Genomic DNA, 17497 nt, shown 5'->3' with positions numbered 1-17497 from the left:
ACTCCCCAAGCTTCCAACTTGGAAAACTGCAGAAAGAAGAGCAAACTAAAGCCACAGCAAAGAGAAGGGAAAACAAAGATAGGACCAGGAGTGAGCAACACAGATACAAGAGAAGGAGTCAACAGAAGCGCCAAGCTGATAGCCACACATGCAGAGCGAGGAAGGAAAGTGAGCACACACAAGGCACAAGTATTGAGGATGAGGCAGAGAGCACAGAGACTAAAGAACGATCAGAGAATGTGATGACCAGCTTCACAAATTTTACCAGGCAGATGAAGCACTTTCCTTAAAGGCACAAGCTGCCAAAATTCTCCCAAGAAGAAGCAGATAATCTGAATAATCCTACGTCTCTTAGAGAAATTAAATTCACGGTGTTTTGAATTTCTTTGGATTCTACAAAGAAAAGTACAGACTTAGATGTCTGCATGAGCTTATATTACCAAACATTTAAGAAAGAAATGGGGCTTCCCAAGTGGCACTACTGGTAAAGAACCTGTCAGTGCAGGAGACGCAAGAGGCGTGGGTTCAGCCCCTGGGTCGAGAAGATCCCCTGGAGTAGGAAACGGCACCCCACTCCAGGATTCTTGCCTGGGAAATTCCATGGGTAGAAAAGCCTGGCAGAAAGAGTTGGACATGACCGAGTACAGCAAGAAAGGAAGAAAATCCATTCTCCACAACCTTTTCCAGAAAATACAGGTGGAAGGGACGCCTGCCCACTTATTTCATGAGGCTGATAATACCTTCATGTCCAAACCAAGGAAAGATGCTACAAAGGAAAACAGCCACACTAGACATAAAGCCTCTTAACAAAATGTTAGCAAATCAAATCCAACAATGTATAAAGAGAAGGATCAATCCTGTCTAAGCAGAGATCACCCGAGAGATGCAAAACTGGTTCACCATATGGAATCAGTGAACGTAACTTGCTGTACCAACAGACTGAAAAAGAGGAAACAACGTGAGCCACTCAGTAGCTGTAGAAAGAGAATCTGGCAAAATCCAACACCTATTCATTACAAAAACTTTAAGAAAACTAAAATTGGAAGGGGATTTCCTCAACCTGACAAACAGAACCTATGAAAAGCCTACATCTAATATCATACTTGATGGCAAGAATCTGAATATTTCCCTCCTGCATTTGGGAAAAAGGCAAGGGTTTCTGCTCACAACATTTGTTTTTTTTTCTTTTCAGAATTGTATGGAGGTCCTACCCAGTGCAATAAGACAAGAAAAAAAAAAAGGCACATAATAATGAATGCAAACATTTTATTCAGAGACAACATGTCTGTCTGTGTAGAAATGGAAAATACAGGATAAAGTTTACCCTTTGAGACAATTAGCACATTCACAATGCTGAGCAGCCATTACCACTACCTAATTCCAGAATATTTTTATCAATCCAAACGGTAAACCTGTACACTTTAAAGTCACTTCCTATTCCCCCCTGTTTTAAATGTTCCTGAGGTTTGTTATAATTAGATGAACTAAGACTTCCCTGGTGGCTCAGATGGAAAGCGTCTATCTACAATGTGGGAGACCTGGGTTCGATCCCTGGGTCGGGAAGTTCCCTGGAGAAGGAAATGGTAACCCACTCCAGTACTCTTGCCTAGAAAATCCCCATGGATGGAGGAGCCTGGTGTCCACAGGGTCACAAAGAGTTGGACACGACTGAGTGACTTCACTTTCACTTTAAGGCACCTAGAAACAGATGTGACTGTCAGGAAGCAGGAACATTTTATTCTCCCAGATTCAAGGAAAGAGACAGCAGGGCCACTGGAGAAAATGCCAGGGTGGTCCGGAGGTAGATGAGAGGGGGGTGTGTGGGTGGGAGCCTGTATCATGGTCTGTGTGGGACAGGCAAGGCTCAGTGGGGTAGCAAGTTGAGCAGACTGCGGGCTGGAGAGTGAAACGCTTTGAGCAGCTGGGTCTTGAAGATGGTCCCAAGTTGTTGGTAACTGGCCCTGGGATGCTTTAGGGAAGGAACCGTGTTCCAGACAGAGGAGCTGGGTTGGTTTACATATCAAAGGGATGTCCTCAGGCAAGCTGTTTGCTATCTCCAGGAATCAGCTGACTCTGGGAGGGGCAGTCCCTCTCTGGGCCCGCGAGGCCCCAAGATGTCAAAGCATTATAAAATACAGAAAATGGAAAACATGATTAATACATCCCCTCCTCCTAACCCCTGGCAACTACTAATCTAATTTCTATCTCTATGGATTTGCCTCTTATAGACATTTCATATAAATGGAACCATACAATAAGTGATTTTTTTTTCCCTGGCTTATTTCATTTTATACAATGTTGTTAAGGTCCATCCATTTTGTAGCATACGTCAGTATATCATTCGTTATTTTTAAAAATTTTGTTACATGATGTTGAAAGGTTACTTTCCATTTACAGTTATTACCAAATATTGGCTGTATTTCCCAAGCTGTAAATACATCCTTGAGCCCATCTTACACCCAACAGTTTTCGCCTCCCACTCCACCAACGCTAAATTTCCCGTCACCACCCCCACGGGTGAGCACTGGCCTGTTCTCTAGCTCTGTGAGTCTGCATTTCTGTTACTGTCACTAGTATGTTATATAAGTGATATCCAACAAGAACTTCATCCTTTTTAAAGACTGAATAATATTCCGTTGCATGGCTACACCACGTTTTGTAAATCCGTCCATCCATCAGTGGACATTTGTGCTATTTCCATGTTCTGGCAATTTCGAATAGCTCTGTTATAAACATTTGTGTACAGGATTTGCTGAACACCTGTTTCCAATTATTTGGGGTATTTAGTACCCAAGGGTGGCACTGCTGGGTCACGTGATCATTCTATATTTAACCTATTGAGGAATCACCAAACTCTCATTCTGGGTAGCTGAGCCATTTTACACCCTGATCAGCAAGGTGTGAGACTTCCAATGTCTCCACATCCTTGCCCACTCTTGCTATTTTCTGGGTTTTTGTTGTTTATAGTCATCCACAGCTGAAATCTCATACATTGTTGGTGGGAATGCAAAATGGTCCTGCCATTTTGGAAAACAGTTGACCAGTTTCTTCTTAAGTATCTACTTACATAGGATTCAAGAACCCCACTGCTAGGTATTTACCTGAGAGAGAAGAAAAAGGACTTAAACGCAGCTTTATTCATATCACCAAAAGCCAGATACAACCCCCACGTCCACCGGCTGACAGATGGATGGACAGACTGTAGTGTCCCCCTGCGACGGAATACTCAGCACGCACGCACAGTGTGGGTGGATCCAAAAGGCAGTGCTCTAAGCGTGAAAAGCCAGACACAAAGGGCTATGTCCTGTACCACTTCGTTTTTATGACTTTCTGGAAAAAGCAAAACAGGCACATAAATTAGATCTGTGGGTGCTGGTGGCTGGGGAGGAGGAGGGGCATAGGGGAACTTTCCAGAGTGATGGAAATGTTTGCATTGCAGAGATGGTTCCCCATTCATCAAAAGGCATCACGTTTTAAGTTCAAAATGGGTGCAGTGTACTGGGATAGGTGATTGGTGGGCTGTATTTAGTCCATGAGGTCGCAGAGTCGGACACAACTGAGCCACTGAGCATACACACACGTGCCTTCAAAAAGGATAAAGAGACCCAGTTCTTCATTCCATAACTTAGAACCACTTTCCTGCCTGAGTATATGGAATATACTTGCTTATTGACTGGGGATCTCAGGGTCTCAAACACACAACAAAGGAGTCAGAGGAGGGTGTGGGGAGGGAAGCTGGACCATTCTCCACCCACCCCAGCGACAAGAGCTGGCAGGCTGGCTTCTGTTTCTTGTTTTCTTTCTTAATTAACGTAACCAGCATCTTCATCATCTTCTCTGCTCCTCCTTCACCTTGCTCTTCATCAATCTGATCAGTAAGAAAACACCTAGTTACTTGAGGATCTCCATTCTTTGCGCTGCTGTTATTTCCATATTAGTATATCCAAAAACTTTTCCTGCGGGATTTAAAAAACACAATATTCCAGAGTTTTTACACGAAGACTGTAAAAATGGAAAATGAGTGCAAACATTTTCCTCTTCAACTGCAAACCTCTGTACAGCCAAAAATATGATCGATTATGATCCAAGCTGTTCAGCCGTGAGCCAGCAAGCCACAGATTTCAGAATGGATCCAGAGTATAGAAGTCACACCCCAAAGAGGTACCATGTATGGGCAAAATACTTCCCATGTGGCCCAGGGAAATAAAGGTGCCACCTCCTTCCTTTGATATCAGTGTTCATGAACTGTTCCTCAGTGGGGGGAGGGTGGAGTATCCATCAGAAAAATAAAACAAAACCAGCTTTCCTTTATATTCAGAGTTCAGAGAGCATCTCCTTGGACTTAGGTGTGAGGGCCTCTTTGACGAGGAGGAAGGGAAAGTCAGCAGAGTCACGAGGGGGAAGGCAAATTAGAGGGAAACCAGGGGTGGGACTCAGGCCCCTATCAGCTTCCGACCAGACTTCCACCCAAAAGGAGGGGAAACGGAGGCATTCTTGGTTGTTATTTACCCATCTTCCCTGAAGTACAAGATAAAGAAATGAAGCAGGAAAATAGAGTCAAGTAAAATAATTAAAAATGCTTTAAAAAATGTGTAGCCTGGGGAAGTTCATCTTGCCCTTTCTCCCTACGTAAACACACACACACAAACACACATTTTCTTCTTTAAACAAGGGCAGCCAATCGCTCCGTCTCCCGGTCACTTGGGAGAGCCCTGCAACCCACTTCCTCACTGCTCTGTTGACCTCTATAAAAGAGAAATTTGCCATACACCCTGAAGTGTTTCCCCTAGACTTCTTTGATGAGATTTTATATCTAAGATATAATCAGAGTTTTAACGCACACATTTAATTCCACATGTATTCTCTAAAACATTTGAGGTCGAATTTGTATGTTTATTTAGATAAGCGTTCAGGACCTTATCGAATTTTCAACTTGCGTATTTCAAGTTTCCCAAAGAACATTTTGAAACATGTATACAGTTTTAATTTAAGATCTGCTAGAACTCAAAAGTGTCATGTGGAAGGGAGATCGTAATTTCTAATTGTAAAGTATTGGGGACGATAAATCCACATGACCTTTTCAGGAAAGTTTATGACCAGGCCACGGGAGGGCAAGGGCTTTATGAGGGGTCAGGGCATGTGTGGTCACCAAGGCTCCCCTGCACATTACTTAGATTAAAGAAAATCAGAGTCCCTAGGTTCTGGAAGTAGCCACCCTGCCCCCTGCCTTTCTAAAACTCTGCAGTGCATCCAAGTGTGACAAGAAGCTTAAGTTTCCAAACTTGGATTTCAGTTTCTGAAAACAGAGCCTAGACACTGTCATGTTCAGGGAACCTCAGGAATCTTTCACCCCAGCCTATTATTTCACAGAGGGGAAACTGAGTCCCACTGAGAGGAAGAAACTAAGCCAAGTGCCTAATCCAAGGACTAACCTTGGCCCTAACCCTGGTCAATGACAGGACATCGAATCCTGACTCCTCCTCAGATCAAATCCTGCAGCCTCTCTCTTAAATCCCTCCTCATCCTCCCCCCCTCACGCCTTGCTTTTGCCTGGTTCCCGGCCCCTTGGTCCTCTGGTCCCTTGGTCCCCCCGTTTCCTGGTCCCTCGGTCCTCTGGTCCCTTGCTTCCCCGTCCCTTGCTTCCCTGGTCCATTGGTTCCCTGGTTTCTTTGTTCCTAGGTCAGCTGGTTGGGCTTTTTCAACAGCCTCCCAGTTGGCTGTCACCTTCCACGTGGCTGTCAACCTCTCTCAAAGTAAAAGCTGATCATCACATCTTTCCTTAGAACACTGCTTTGATCTCCATCACCTTCAGAAGGAAATCCAGCCTTGGTAACTGGTCTCCTGAGACTGTGGAGAGCCTGGCCCCGAACTTCACCCACGGTGCTGCTGCACCCCGCCTTGCTCATGGGCCCAGTGTCTCTTCTGGGGGAACCTACCCACTCTCGGGGCCCTCAGCCACATGGTGGAGTCCAGCCAGATGGGATTCCATGCTCACCTTTTATGCTGAAGCGAGAGGAGAAAACTGTCGAATCAGCGATGCCGCCCCACGGGGATGCGACCCTGGAGAGTGATGCCTGTCACCCTCAGGCAGAAGGGGGAGGCCCCCTTGCACCAAGACAGAGTGAGGCCCACACACAGAGGGAAGCGCAGCTGCAGGGTGGAAAAGGAACAGAGAGATCCAACATCACCGAAACCCTGGACCCAGCCGACCCTGACGCCCGCTGGAGCCTGAGCTCCCCGAGTTGTGAGCAGACTCTCCTTCTGTTAAGCAGGTACAGGCTACATGTGTATTGCCTGCCAGCGGGAGTGCCTGCCACTGCTCTTCTGAGCTCCCAGCTGCAGGAGCCCTCCTACAGTGGGGACGCCCATGCCTCTTTCACCCTGTGGGCCTTGCACACCCTCACCTCTCCTGGTGGGCTTGCTCACCCTTGACTGATGTCCTTCCCAGCCCCCCTGACCTGCCATGCTCTGCCTTCTAAGCCTGGGTTCACCACTCCACCACACCCCTCGACGTGCTGCACCGTAAGTCTCTGCTGTGTGGCTCCCCCTCCCTTCCTTAGCTTCGATACCAAGCACACAGTCAGTGGTAGTTACAAGGCCTGTACTGACACTCTTCTGTCTTCCGTTCATTTCTCTCTGCAGTGTACAACAAAGTGCATGTTTCTATTAGAGTGTGACCACAAGCCATATTATCTCTGCCCCCATCAGAGTCAACAGGATCTGCTGGGCTCCACTGGAAAGTGCAAAGTCTGAAGAGCAGGGTTTGATGGTGAGGGGGAAGGAGAGGGCAGACGATGTAAGTAACAGATTTTAAGATTAAAAACCAAAGCGACAGGGCAGTGAGAACTCAAAGGAACTATTTGAAAAGGGTGGGGACGGGGAGAGAAAACAAGCCTTCCTGAGTCATGAATTAGAATGCAGCTCATTAAAGTTTGGTGCTTTCAAACTGTGGTGTTGGAGAGTGGTGGGACTCCTGAGAGTCCCTTGGACTGCAAGGAGATCCAACCAGTCAATCCTAAAGGAAATCAGTCCTGAATATTCATTGCAAGGACTGGTGCTGAAGCTAAAGCTCCAATCCTCTGGCCACCTGATGCGAAGAGCCAGCTCATTGGAAAAGACCCTGATGCTGGCAAAGATTGAGGGCAAGAGGAGAAGGGGATGACAGAGGATGAGATGGTTGCATGGCATCAACAACTCAATGGACATGCTGCTGCTGCTGCTAAGTCACTTCAGTCATGGCCGACTCTGTGCGACCCCATAGACGGCAGCCCACCAGGCTCCCCCATCCCTGGGATTCTCCAGGCAAGAACACTGGAGTGGGTTGCCATTTCCTTCTCCAAGGCATGAAAGTGAAAAGTGAAAGGGAAGTCGCTCAGTCATGTCCGACTCAGCGACCCCATGGACTGCAGCCCACCAGGCTCCTCTGTCCATGGGATTTGCCAGGCAAGAGTACTGGAGTGGGGTGCCATTTTTGAGCAAACTCAGGCTGGTGTGCTGCAGTTAATGGGGTTGCAAAGAGTTCGACACGACTCAGCGACTGAAAAACACCTCCTAGAACCGCGTTGGATGATGGCCCCTCCCAGTCCATCATGGTTGGGAAGCTCTTGTGCAGTGGCAAGATCCCCGCAAGACCAGGAGCCACCAAAAGCTCCCGGCTCTCTGGTGAGAAGATGCACCTTGTCCACCGTGTCCACGTCTCACTCCAGTCCCTAGTTCAGCTATTTCTCCAGGGAGAGACTGTAAACTGGACCCCAGGGGCGCTCTCTGCCCCTGGGTCGCTCAGTGCTTCTGTGTCTTTTCAATGGTCAGGCTCAGCAGATGCATGATTTAAGAGGAAGTACTAAGTGAGCTCACACTGATATTCCAGCAAATTTAGCAAGACACGCTCTCACTTCTTTCATTGTATATTTGTATCTCTCTTCTTTTAGGCTGGAAATCTTGGCTCCCAAAGATGTAAACATAATACCTTGCTTTAACTCACAGTTTCAGAATGACAGCAGCAATCCCGTTACTAGGAATATGAATACCAAAAACAAATTCAGACTTGATGCGCTTCTTCCCTCTCCCCTTTGCAGTGTACCCCTCCAGGGATGCGTGCAGTCAAATCACAGCATTCAAAGTGATCTTTAATTATTCCTGCCTGCTTCGGTAAGCCACCAAGATGATACAGAATTAGGTACATCTGTCTGATTTTGCTTTTGACTTTTTATTTTTCCTCATTTTGCTTCAATTTTTAAATAATTATGTGGAACACTTACATGGTTCCAAAGTCAAATCTACAAAACAAGGTTTATGCAGAGGAGACTGGCTTCTGTCCCAGAGTCCTACACTCTCTTCTCTCTTTACATTCTTTTTAGGCCACTGTTGATCTTTCCAGGGTTGTTTTTAAATTGAAATTTGGTATATACATTCCACGTGAAAAAAAAAAGTCAGAGTGTGAGTTAGTTGTTGATTTGATCTTAAAGGCATTTCTAAATGTGTGGCAAAGGCCCGCGTTATCTCACATTACGAGTGAGTGCTGTCAAGAAAACAAGGCCCCCTGGGGAGAGCCCTGGTGTTTGTCTTCCACACCCCAGTCCAGAGTGGGGGTGTCTCGGGGTTCTTTGGCAGAGGACAGGGCCCACGCTGCGGCTGGTTTATGTGGGAAACAACTTATTAGGGACTATCACATAATTGCAGCGGAGCTGATGACAGACTCTAGGTAGAGTGTTTTGGACTGACTTGCAAACTGCAGTGCAGAAGTGGAGCCCTTAACTCACTGTATCAGGAAAACTGGTTCCAGAACCAGGCTGGAATCAGGGAGCAACTGCCACCGCCATTTCTGCCAGCCCCCCGGGCTGCTGGGTTCCACACCAGAAAAGTGACGCCTTCCTTCCCCTCTAGATGTGACCAGACACTGCGTTACCAGAAGCAATCAAACACCTCCACCCTGGACTCACCAAGGACGGGGCAGGCAGGGCTGCGGCCCTCTTCCCTCTCACACCCCATAAGATGACATCTTGCAGACCAGGGCTGCCAAAGGCCGAGCGAGGTCATTTGCAGCCTTTCGTCCCCTGCCATTCAGGAAGGAAAAGTAGAACAAGGATGCAAAGGAGAGTGAGCACCTACCTGTCCACCATACCCACCATGTACAGCCGGAACCATGCTTTTAAGCCTTGTTGTGCTAAGACTGGGAAGGTCCCCTGGAGGAGGAAATGGCACCCCACTCCAGGACCCACTCCAGGATTCTTGCCTAGAGAACCCCATGGACAGAGGAGCCTGGCGGGCTGCCGTCCACAGGGTCACAAAGAATCGGACATGACAGCGACTTGGCAAGCGAGTGTGCAAGGCAAGGGCACCAGTGTCAGAATGAGGGCCTGTCCTGTGCCCTCCTGAGCGACGTTTCAAGGGGAAATTTTTAAAGCGGATTTTCCTACAGGAGAATCTTACCTGTATGCAACAGTTTTACTTGGACATCAGTTGTCAGCCCCTCACAAGCCCACTCCACCTACTGCGGCAGCTGAGCTACATGACCGGCTCTCAGACCCCAACTTCCAGACACTATTCTTGGGCCCAAGCGCAATGAGACAGACAGCCCGGTGGAGCAGGCTACCAGGCCGACTCCTCTGCTCCTTAAACCGCGGGGTTCAGGGGCAGGCGGAAGGCGGAGGGATGTCTCTGGACTTATTTAAGCTGGGCGGAAGCGGTGCTCTGGCCGCTGGCTCCCCACACTGAGTGCCACAGAAGAGGTAAAGAGCAGCAAGTTCTTAATGTCTCCGGAAGGCGAACGTCCGTCCTTAGGGGAGCCAAGCCTCGGGGAGGCTGGGGCCCTTCGAGGCCAGATCACTCCCTGGGCCTTTTTCGCCCTCTCTTTAAGCTTTTATTTTAGACCTTTTAAAAGAGACAAGGAAAGCGCTGCTCTGGATAATGTGAGGGCTATGGCAGAGCTGGAGAAGGGGGCGGGCGGTCAGGCGGGGCGGACGGGGCGCGGCGACTCCCAGGACGCTGCAGTCCTAGGACCTTGCGGCCCGCGGGCCCGCCCGGGAGAAGCTGCAAGCCCAAAGAGCGGGGACGCGGCCGCGTTGTGCTGGGCCTCGCTCCGCTGCTCTGCCCCGCAATCGCTGGCTGTGGGGGCCGCCCTGAGCCGCCCGGCCGCAAGCGCAGCCCTCGCCCTCGGGTTTCCTAACGCGGGGGTCGCGGCCCGCCTAGGAGCAGCCGAGGCCGAGCTCCCCCGGCCCCGAGTGCAACTCCAATAAAAGGGCCCAGCGCGCCCTTGATCACGCGGCTTGCCTGACAGCCCGCTCAGGCCCGGGCCTAATTGAGCCCGGCTCACCTGGGAATAGGTTCAAAGGCATCCAGGCCGTAAACCACCTCCAGGCCCCGAGCCAGAGCGGCCTGGCGAACAAAGAGTCCCCGAACCACTTCAAACGCGCCCGCGCTCGGCGTCCAGATGGCGCGGGGCCGCCGGCCCCCCGCCCGAGGTCGCCCGCCGAAGCCCGGCCGGGCCCCGCGCCGCGGCCGTTCGGGCTGCCCGCAGGCGCCCAGCGTAGGGGAGGCCGGGCGCCTCCCCAGACCGCCCTCCGTCCCCGGCCGATTCGCAGAGAGGGAGCCCCGGGGCGGGGGCCCGGCCCCGCGGCCTAGCCTGCGCCTTCGCCGGGCTCTGGTACCCCCGGCTGGGCCAGGCAGGTGGGCTCTGTGGGCCCCGAGGGCTCCCGCGGAGGCGCGCGCTGGTGCTGAGATTTTAATGCACTTGGACCGGCTGCGAAGGGCGTCGGGGGCCGGGACTCCTCAGCAAGTTGGGGTGAGACACCCCCCGCCCCCCATATAACAGCTGGGCAAAGCGGGCCGCGCGCTTCCAAGGATCTCCGCGGGGCGGCCGTAGGTAGCCGCGTCTCCGAGGGCACCCGAGTGTCAGGCCGCCCGCGGACAGGGCCACTGGTCCCGCACGTCCCCCTCCCCTGGCCGAACGTGCGGGCCACCTCGCCGACTCTCTGTGCGCCCGGGGACAGGCAAGGCTCACACTGGCCCGGGCGTCCCCGGGGGCTCCCCGCCGCGTCCTCACCTCCTGGGAGCGCATCTAGGGTAGGACTTGCCTCCCGCACCCCTCGCGCCGCGGGAGAGACCCCGCAGCCCGGCGGGGCCGGATCTCCAGCTAAGGAGCAGACAAAGCGGGATCGGCTGAGCCCGCGGCGCGGCCGGAGAGCGGTCAGAGCCCGGGGCGGAGGCGCGGGCGGCGCGCGCGAGGGCCGGGCAGTCCCGGGTGCCCGCCGCGGCCGGGGCCGAAGGGGGAGGCAAAACTGAAAGCGCCGCGGCGGGGGGCGGGGGCGGCCGGCGGAGGCCCCAGAACTCGTCCTGCCCCCGGTCGCGGCGACCAATCAGCGCGCCGCCCTCGCTACTGACAACTATTTAGCAACCCAGCCCGGCTAGGGTTTCCAAAAAAGTTAGAATAACTTCCTCTCCCGGAGACCTCGGTTTTGCACAAGCCGGCCTTGAAATCAGAGCCTTTCGAGCAACTCGGGGAGCGTGTGCTCGGCGACCGCGGGCTTGGCCAGCGGCGCGCGCTCTGCGCCCGGCGCCCCCAGCCCCTCGCGCGCCGGGCGGGCGCCATGGAGGAGGGCTCCAGCTCGCCCGTGTCCCCCGTGGACAGCCTGGGCACCAGTGAGGAGGAGCTCGAGCGGCAGCCCAAGCGCTTCGGCCGGAAACGGCGCTACAGCAAGAAGTCTAGCGAAGATGGCAGCCCGACCCCCGGCAAGCGCGGCAAGAAGGGCAGCCCGAGCGCGCAGTCCTTCGAGGAGCTGCAGAGCCAGCGCATCCTGGCCAACGTGCGCGAGCGCCAGCGCACCCAGTCGCTCAACGAGGCCTTCGCCGCGCTGCGCAAGATCATCCCCACGCTGCCCTCGGACAAGCTCAGCAAGATCCAGACGCTCAAGCTGGCCGCCAGGTACATAGACTTCCTCTACCAGGTCCTGCAGAGCGACGAGATGGACAATAAGATGACCAGCTGCAGCTACGTGGCCCATGAGCGCCTCAGCTACGCCTTCTCCGTGTGGCGCATGGAGGGCGCGTGGTCCATGTCCGCCTCCCACTAGCGCCGCGCCACCCACGTCCGGACCGGCGCGCCAGGGTAGGTGCTGCGCGTGCGGTGGGCGCAGGCCCGCGGGCCGCGGCTGCGAGGATGGGGTGCGCCTTTCGTCCTGGCCAGAGATGGGGGTCGGTCGGGGAGGCTGCCAGGTCCCAGGGGCATCCCTGTGGTTTGGGGCAAGCTCCCAGGCAGGGTATCGGTCGGGAACGGGCGGACTGGTGACAGTCGTCATTTTCCATCCTTGCTGCTGTGGGAGTAGTGGGTAAAGGTCTGTGGTTGACCGTCGGGGAGTGGACATCAGAACTGCCTGGAGCCGGCCGGGGGGCAAAGGGCTGAGGACCAGTTGTTCTTTGCGTTTCTCGGAGCGGAGGCCGCCCGCGAAGTTGCCGGGCCTGACGGTGGCTTCGCCCGGTTCCCGGGGAGAGGCAGGGCGCTTTCGTCGTGCGGACACCCAGTTCTCCTTGGCTGCTCGTGCAGGTACCCCGGCCCGCGCCTCGGGGCCCCGGCCGTCGACGCCCTGGCTGCCAGGGTGGGCGCAGAGGTACGGACCGGCGGCGCCTCGGTTGGCCTGGGGAAGGCAGGAGGACCCTGCCCCGCGCGGGCGGCGCCGGGGCCAGTGCAGCCCGGGAGCCGAGGACCGTCCGCATCGGAAAGGCGGAGGACGGGGTCGAGGCGGAGGCGCGGGGCAGACGTCGCCGCGGGGAACCCCGGCTGCTCGCAGGCAGGTGGAGTAGACCTCGGAGCTGGCGGGCTCTGGCCCCAGCTTTGACCCTCGAGAGTCTGGGCGGGGGCCGAGCATTCGGTCCGAAGGGTCCAGGCTGGGAAACAGGTTTGCGGGGGCAAAGGGAGGCGAGGCGGTGCAGCGGGGGTCTGCGCGGGAGCGGGCCAAGGAGTGCAGCCGTCGGAGCCCGGCGAGTCCCCGCTTTCTCTAGGGGAGCGCTCGGGGCGTCCCGTGCCGGCCCCCTTTCACCGGACACTTCGGGAGATCCTCAGACCGTCCCTAACCGCGGAGATGCTGTTCTGTCCCTTCCAGAAGGCTCTGTGACCGTGGCTCTCTCTCGGACGATGGAAGGAAGAGCTCACGATTTTTGGTGGGGAGAGGGCCCAGTTAAAAATCCTCACTCCTTGGTCTGTTGGACTTTGTCGCTCATCTTGCAGTGTTTTTCTTCGCGTCTCCACTGCCCACAGAAGGAGTTTAGATTAATCGCGGGCTTGCAGCCGCCCACTCTCCCAAGCATACCCCTTTCTTTCCTACGTGCTATGTAATATCTGCACGTTTTTGCTGTGGGGAGGAACGGCTCCTCTAGCACAGGTGGATTTTATTTCTTCTTTTTTTCTAGTTTTTATTTCTGTGCCACTGAACATTCACTTTTGAAATAGGCCTCTAAGATAATAATCATTTTATAGGCTTTTTTTTTTTTAAAGAATTTTTAGTAGAGAGTCACTTATGGGGATCTTCTCCGATCTCTGTCGAAAGCAGATGGAAAATGTCTCAATCACATATTTTCCCAGGAAAGAAAGTTTGGATTGGCGAGTACTAAAATGCTACAGTGGGATAATACATTAATTCTGGTTTTTGCTGCCTAAATTATGAGCGTCCATTAGTTAATTCCATTTACCCTTTCCACCATGCATAGTTTATAGCACATCTGAAATAAGAACAAACAGATGAGGAAGGTCATCTTTTTAAAATGTACACATATATAGCCTTGTTTAAGGAAAATGTCAACACAATTATCATTAAGGCTTCCCTCCAGAAAATTATTGAAAGCAAAAGCAAGAGGTATTACCTTAATGCAAGAATTTCTTAGGATCATTTAAAATTCACTTAAAAAGAATTGCATTCCTGAAACTTATCAGACATAGATCACAGTTAAATAATATATACAGCAAAAGGTATTAATTGTAATGAATAAATGAAAAGCGTTGAAGAGTTTACTTGGGGGAAAAGTCTGCAAAATGTAAGGGAGAAACACATTTAGCTGGAGAGCAAATGATCTTTGTGGGACCCACTATTTACTTTCATATACTTGAGTGTAACTGACCAGGTCTGATAAAGCAGTTTCCTTAGTAGACAGATGCCCACTGTGTACAGGACGAGAAGGAAAATGTGAAAATTGCTGACACGCGGATGATTCTGGACTTGCCGTGTTTTTACTATCAGGCGTGTTTGACCAACTTTTGCTCTCTTTCCGTTTTTAACCCGTTAGTCTGTATGAGTGTGAATACAGGCGTAATTGGTTTGATTTCCTCCAAATGCTGCTACGTAGGTTATGTTAATGTTAAAACATAGGCGTATGTATTAGTAAAGAATTTCTAGACCTTCCCATCAGTGGTGTGCAGTTTTAGTGTCTGTCGAGATGCATGAGAAAGTCTGTGTTTAGATGAGCAGCAATGCTATTAAATGCCGAAACTGTCCCTTAGTACAAAGAGACACAGGAAATGTTGGAGTTTGGCTGGTGCTAACGTTTATCCTGACCTTCTTCTTTGGCCTGGTATTTAAAAATGCAAATACACAATAAATCAGGTGTCTTTGGACAGTCATCTGCGTTCATCTAAGCAGAAAATCTCTAAAGGAGTTTTCCGTTTTCTCAATGAATGCCTGAGTCCTAGTGCATGGTCAGAGGCACCTGGCTGAGGTGGCTACTTGCCGGACATTTTTCCTGTTCCCAGCTTTGTGGATAAAGAAGACATCTCTCTAACTTCAGCCCTATGTGCGGGTTTCCCACAGGTCCCTTCTCCCAACATACTAGCTTTGTTTCCCTGAGAACTTTTAGTTACTTTGGAGAACCGAGGGTGACCCTCTAACTGTCCAATACATGTAAGCCTTTTCCTCTCTTCAGAAAACTGACTTCTTGGAGGTACCTGTCAACAGCTACATTCGGAATGCTAGCTGGTCTCTAAAGAAAATGAATTGCCTATGGAAAATGGGAATGCAGAATCCTAATTGACCTTTAGCTTGGTCATGGGAAGAAGTAGAGTGAATGACCCAGCTACTTGAAATGTAAGCAATGTTTTGTTATAAAACACCCATTGGAAAGATCCGATGTAGGGGCTGACCTCCCTTTCTGGATATTGTTCCCTTAAATGTCTGTAGTTACTCTTTCCGTCTTGCAGGAAGCAGGTCTCGCTGCCCATCTGGCCAGAGTGGGGGCTGGAAGCGTGGGACTTTGAGAGTGGCTGTTTGAGGTCATTTGAAATGTAGTACTTTATTGAGGTTTTCTGAGGGCTGTACTCTTTTCAGACAAGTCTCGAGCCTGAAAGAATTGAGTTTTCATGCTCGCTGCTTCTCTATATTTTGGACAGACGGCAGAGATGCCAGATCCCTTTCGCCTGGCAGAAAGATCATAACGTAAACTCTTTCTGAGCGGAGTACTATAACTCATAACTGCAGTTTAAATCTGGGCTTTAAAAAAACAAATATTTTAATAAGCCAATTTTAAAGGCTGAACTTTTATGACAGTTTTTAAGCTTAGTATTTATATTAATCTATTCTCACTGGTGTCTTTAAAAACCCTGTGAATGTATGCTGGAATGTCTGTTTATGTTTGTGTCTTGTCCTGGGAAAGGATAAATGTGCTGCAAAAAGCAAACCGAAAACAAAGCCTTCTGCGAGAAAGAGTTCATGGATGAGGCAGTAAAATTCAAGGAAGAGATGACTAAGTTAGCGTAGCCAAGATGCAGAGAGAGCCATAAAGTAGACACGGAATCTGAGGGAGATGGACGTGGATGCGTCAAAAGTAAAGCCAGGATGGAACAGTAAACGGGGAAACCGCTTAACACCGTATTTTGCATGGTCACCCGAGTCCACATATGTGATAAAACTGTATAGAGTGAAATAGGCACGCACGTGTGCACACGCACACACACGCATTGGTGCATATGAAACTGGGGAAATCTATGTAAGATCTGGAGAGGGTATCAGTGTGAGCCTCCTGACTGTGGTATTGCATATAGGTTTTCGAGATGTTACCACTGGGGGAAAGGAAATGAAGAATGTAAAAGAATCTCTGTGTATTATTTCCTACAACGTCATGTGAATCTAACATTGTCTCAAAGTAAAAAGTTTGAAAGAAAAGATATTCCAGGGGACTTCCCTGGAAGTCCAGTGGTTAACACTTTGCCTTCCAATGCAGGGGCGGGGGGTTGGTGGTGTAGGTTCCAACTCTGGTCCGGGAGTTAAGATTCCCATGTGCTTCATGGTCAAACACCAAGTGTAACAACAGAAGCAATATTGTAAGAAGTTCAATTAAGACTGTAAAAAATGCCCCACATAGAAGCACTTTAAAACAAAAGAAAAGATATTCCACAAGAATTTTAAAAGTTTCATTCAAGTGAGCAAATTATATAAGGAAGGATTATACCCATCTCAGAGTAATAAGCCAAAAATATGCTTTGAGAAAAAAATACACTTTTTTCCTGAAGTCATTTGCATTACCACACTTTTCAGACTATAAGGGGACTGCTCATATTTTCAACATGTAACTATTTAGAAGTGGTTCCTTATCATTCAGAAACAAAGAGTAACGTCATAGAAATCTGAAGGAGAAATACCAATCAATATATTTATTGCTATGCTAATCAAGAATATAGTTTTCAGAGGAATTTTAGGAAATATAGAAACTGACACATTTCCTTGAAAGATACTGTCTGAAACTGACAACATTTGATTGTAAGATACTGTCTGCATTGACTTATGTTTCTCTCTCACACACACAACTGTTCTAAAGCCAGTGATTTATCAAAATGATTCATCCAAGAAGTGGAGAGATTGAAATATTAGTATTTGGAGTCATACACAGTTGAGAGGTGGAGAGAGAGAGAGAAACAGAGAGACCCAGAGAGAGAGACAGACAGAGAAAGAGAAAGACAGACCGGTATCAAATCCTAAACTCAGTCATGTTTGTTTAACATTAGGATTTGTTTGCTGTTAATAGGGACGTATTTTGTGTGTAGGTTCAGTAGTAAGTATTTGAATGCAATTTAGTTATATTAAATGAGCTTTAATTTAATGTTTGTTTTGGAGTGAGACACGGTGACATTAACACTATGATTTTCATGCTGATGTCAACTAAGGCACGGTGGGATTTTTCTTCCGTGATTGCTAGCAGTTGTCACGCTAAGAGCAGACTCAGAAATTGGAAAAGTCAACAGGTAACTTTATTCCGACACAAGAGAAATGTTTCATGGTTAGTTGAAAAGAGAGTCATTTTGAATCAAAACAATGTCTTTCGTGCTTTGAATATCTGTATTATTTTATCCACAGCTCTCTCGTTCAGAATAGTATGATCCTGTGATTATGTGTAAGAAGGGACCTGACTGGGAGGGTTGAGGCATGGTGTGTCTGTGGAGGCTGTCAGTTATTGCTCAATTTCTTCCCATCATTTTGTTTTCCTGTTATTTGATCAGGGAAAGACTAAGATGACCCAGCTTCTC

General features: G+C 50.0%; 1 protein-coding gene and 1 long non-coding RNA gene across 3 annotated transcripts in view; one reads left to right on the top strand and one right to left on the bottom strand.

The window, feature by feature from the left end:
- Positions 1-1249: 1249 nt before the first annotated feature.
- Positions 1250-10469, bottom strand: LOC105609211 (uncharacterized). 2 transcript variants are annotated; one of them, XR_009596356.1, is made up of 3 exons: positions 5996-10463; positions 3756-3868; positions 1250-3330 (listed from the first exon to the last, which is right to left on the bottom strand). It is a non-coding gene; the product is annotated as an uncharacterized LOC105609211 (long non-coding RNA). The 2 variants fall into 2 exon arrangements; XR_009596355.1 differs by having other exon boundaries at positions 3756-10469.
- Positions 10470-11413: 944 nt separating this feature from the next.
- Positions 11414-17497, top strand: part of TWIST2 (twist family bHLH transcription factor 2) — a 52843-nt gene continuing 46759 nt past the window's right edge. Inside the window, exon 1 of the mRNA XM_004001760.5 lies at positions 11414-12103. Within this exon, the coding sequence (XP_004001809.1) occupies positions 11586-12068 (483 nt within the window). The 5' untranslated portion in view covers positions 11414-11585 and the 3' untranslated portion in view covers positions 12069-12103. The remainder of the gene's footprint in view (positions 12104-17497) is intronic.

This window comes from Ovis aries, chromosome 1, assembly GCF_016772045.2.
Source record: "Ovis aries strain OAR_USU_Benz2616 breed Rambouillet chromosome 1, ARS-UI_Ramb_v3.0, whole genome shotgun sequence".
NCBI classification, from domain to species: domain Eukaryota; kingdom Metazoa; phylum Chordata; class Mammalia; order Artiodactyla; family Bovidae; genus Ovis; species Ovis aries.
This window is presented reverse-complemented; position numbering and strand designations above follow the sequence as displayed.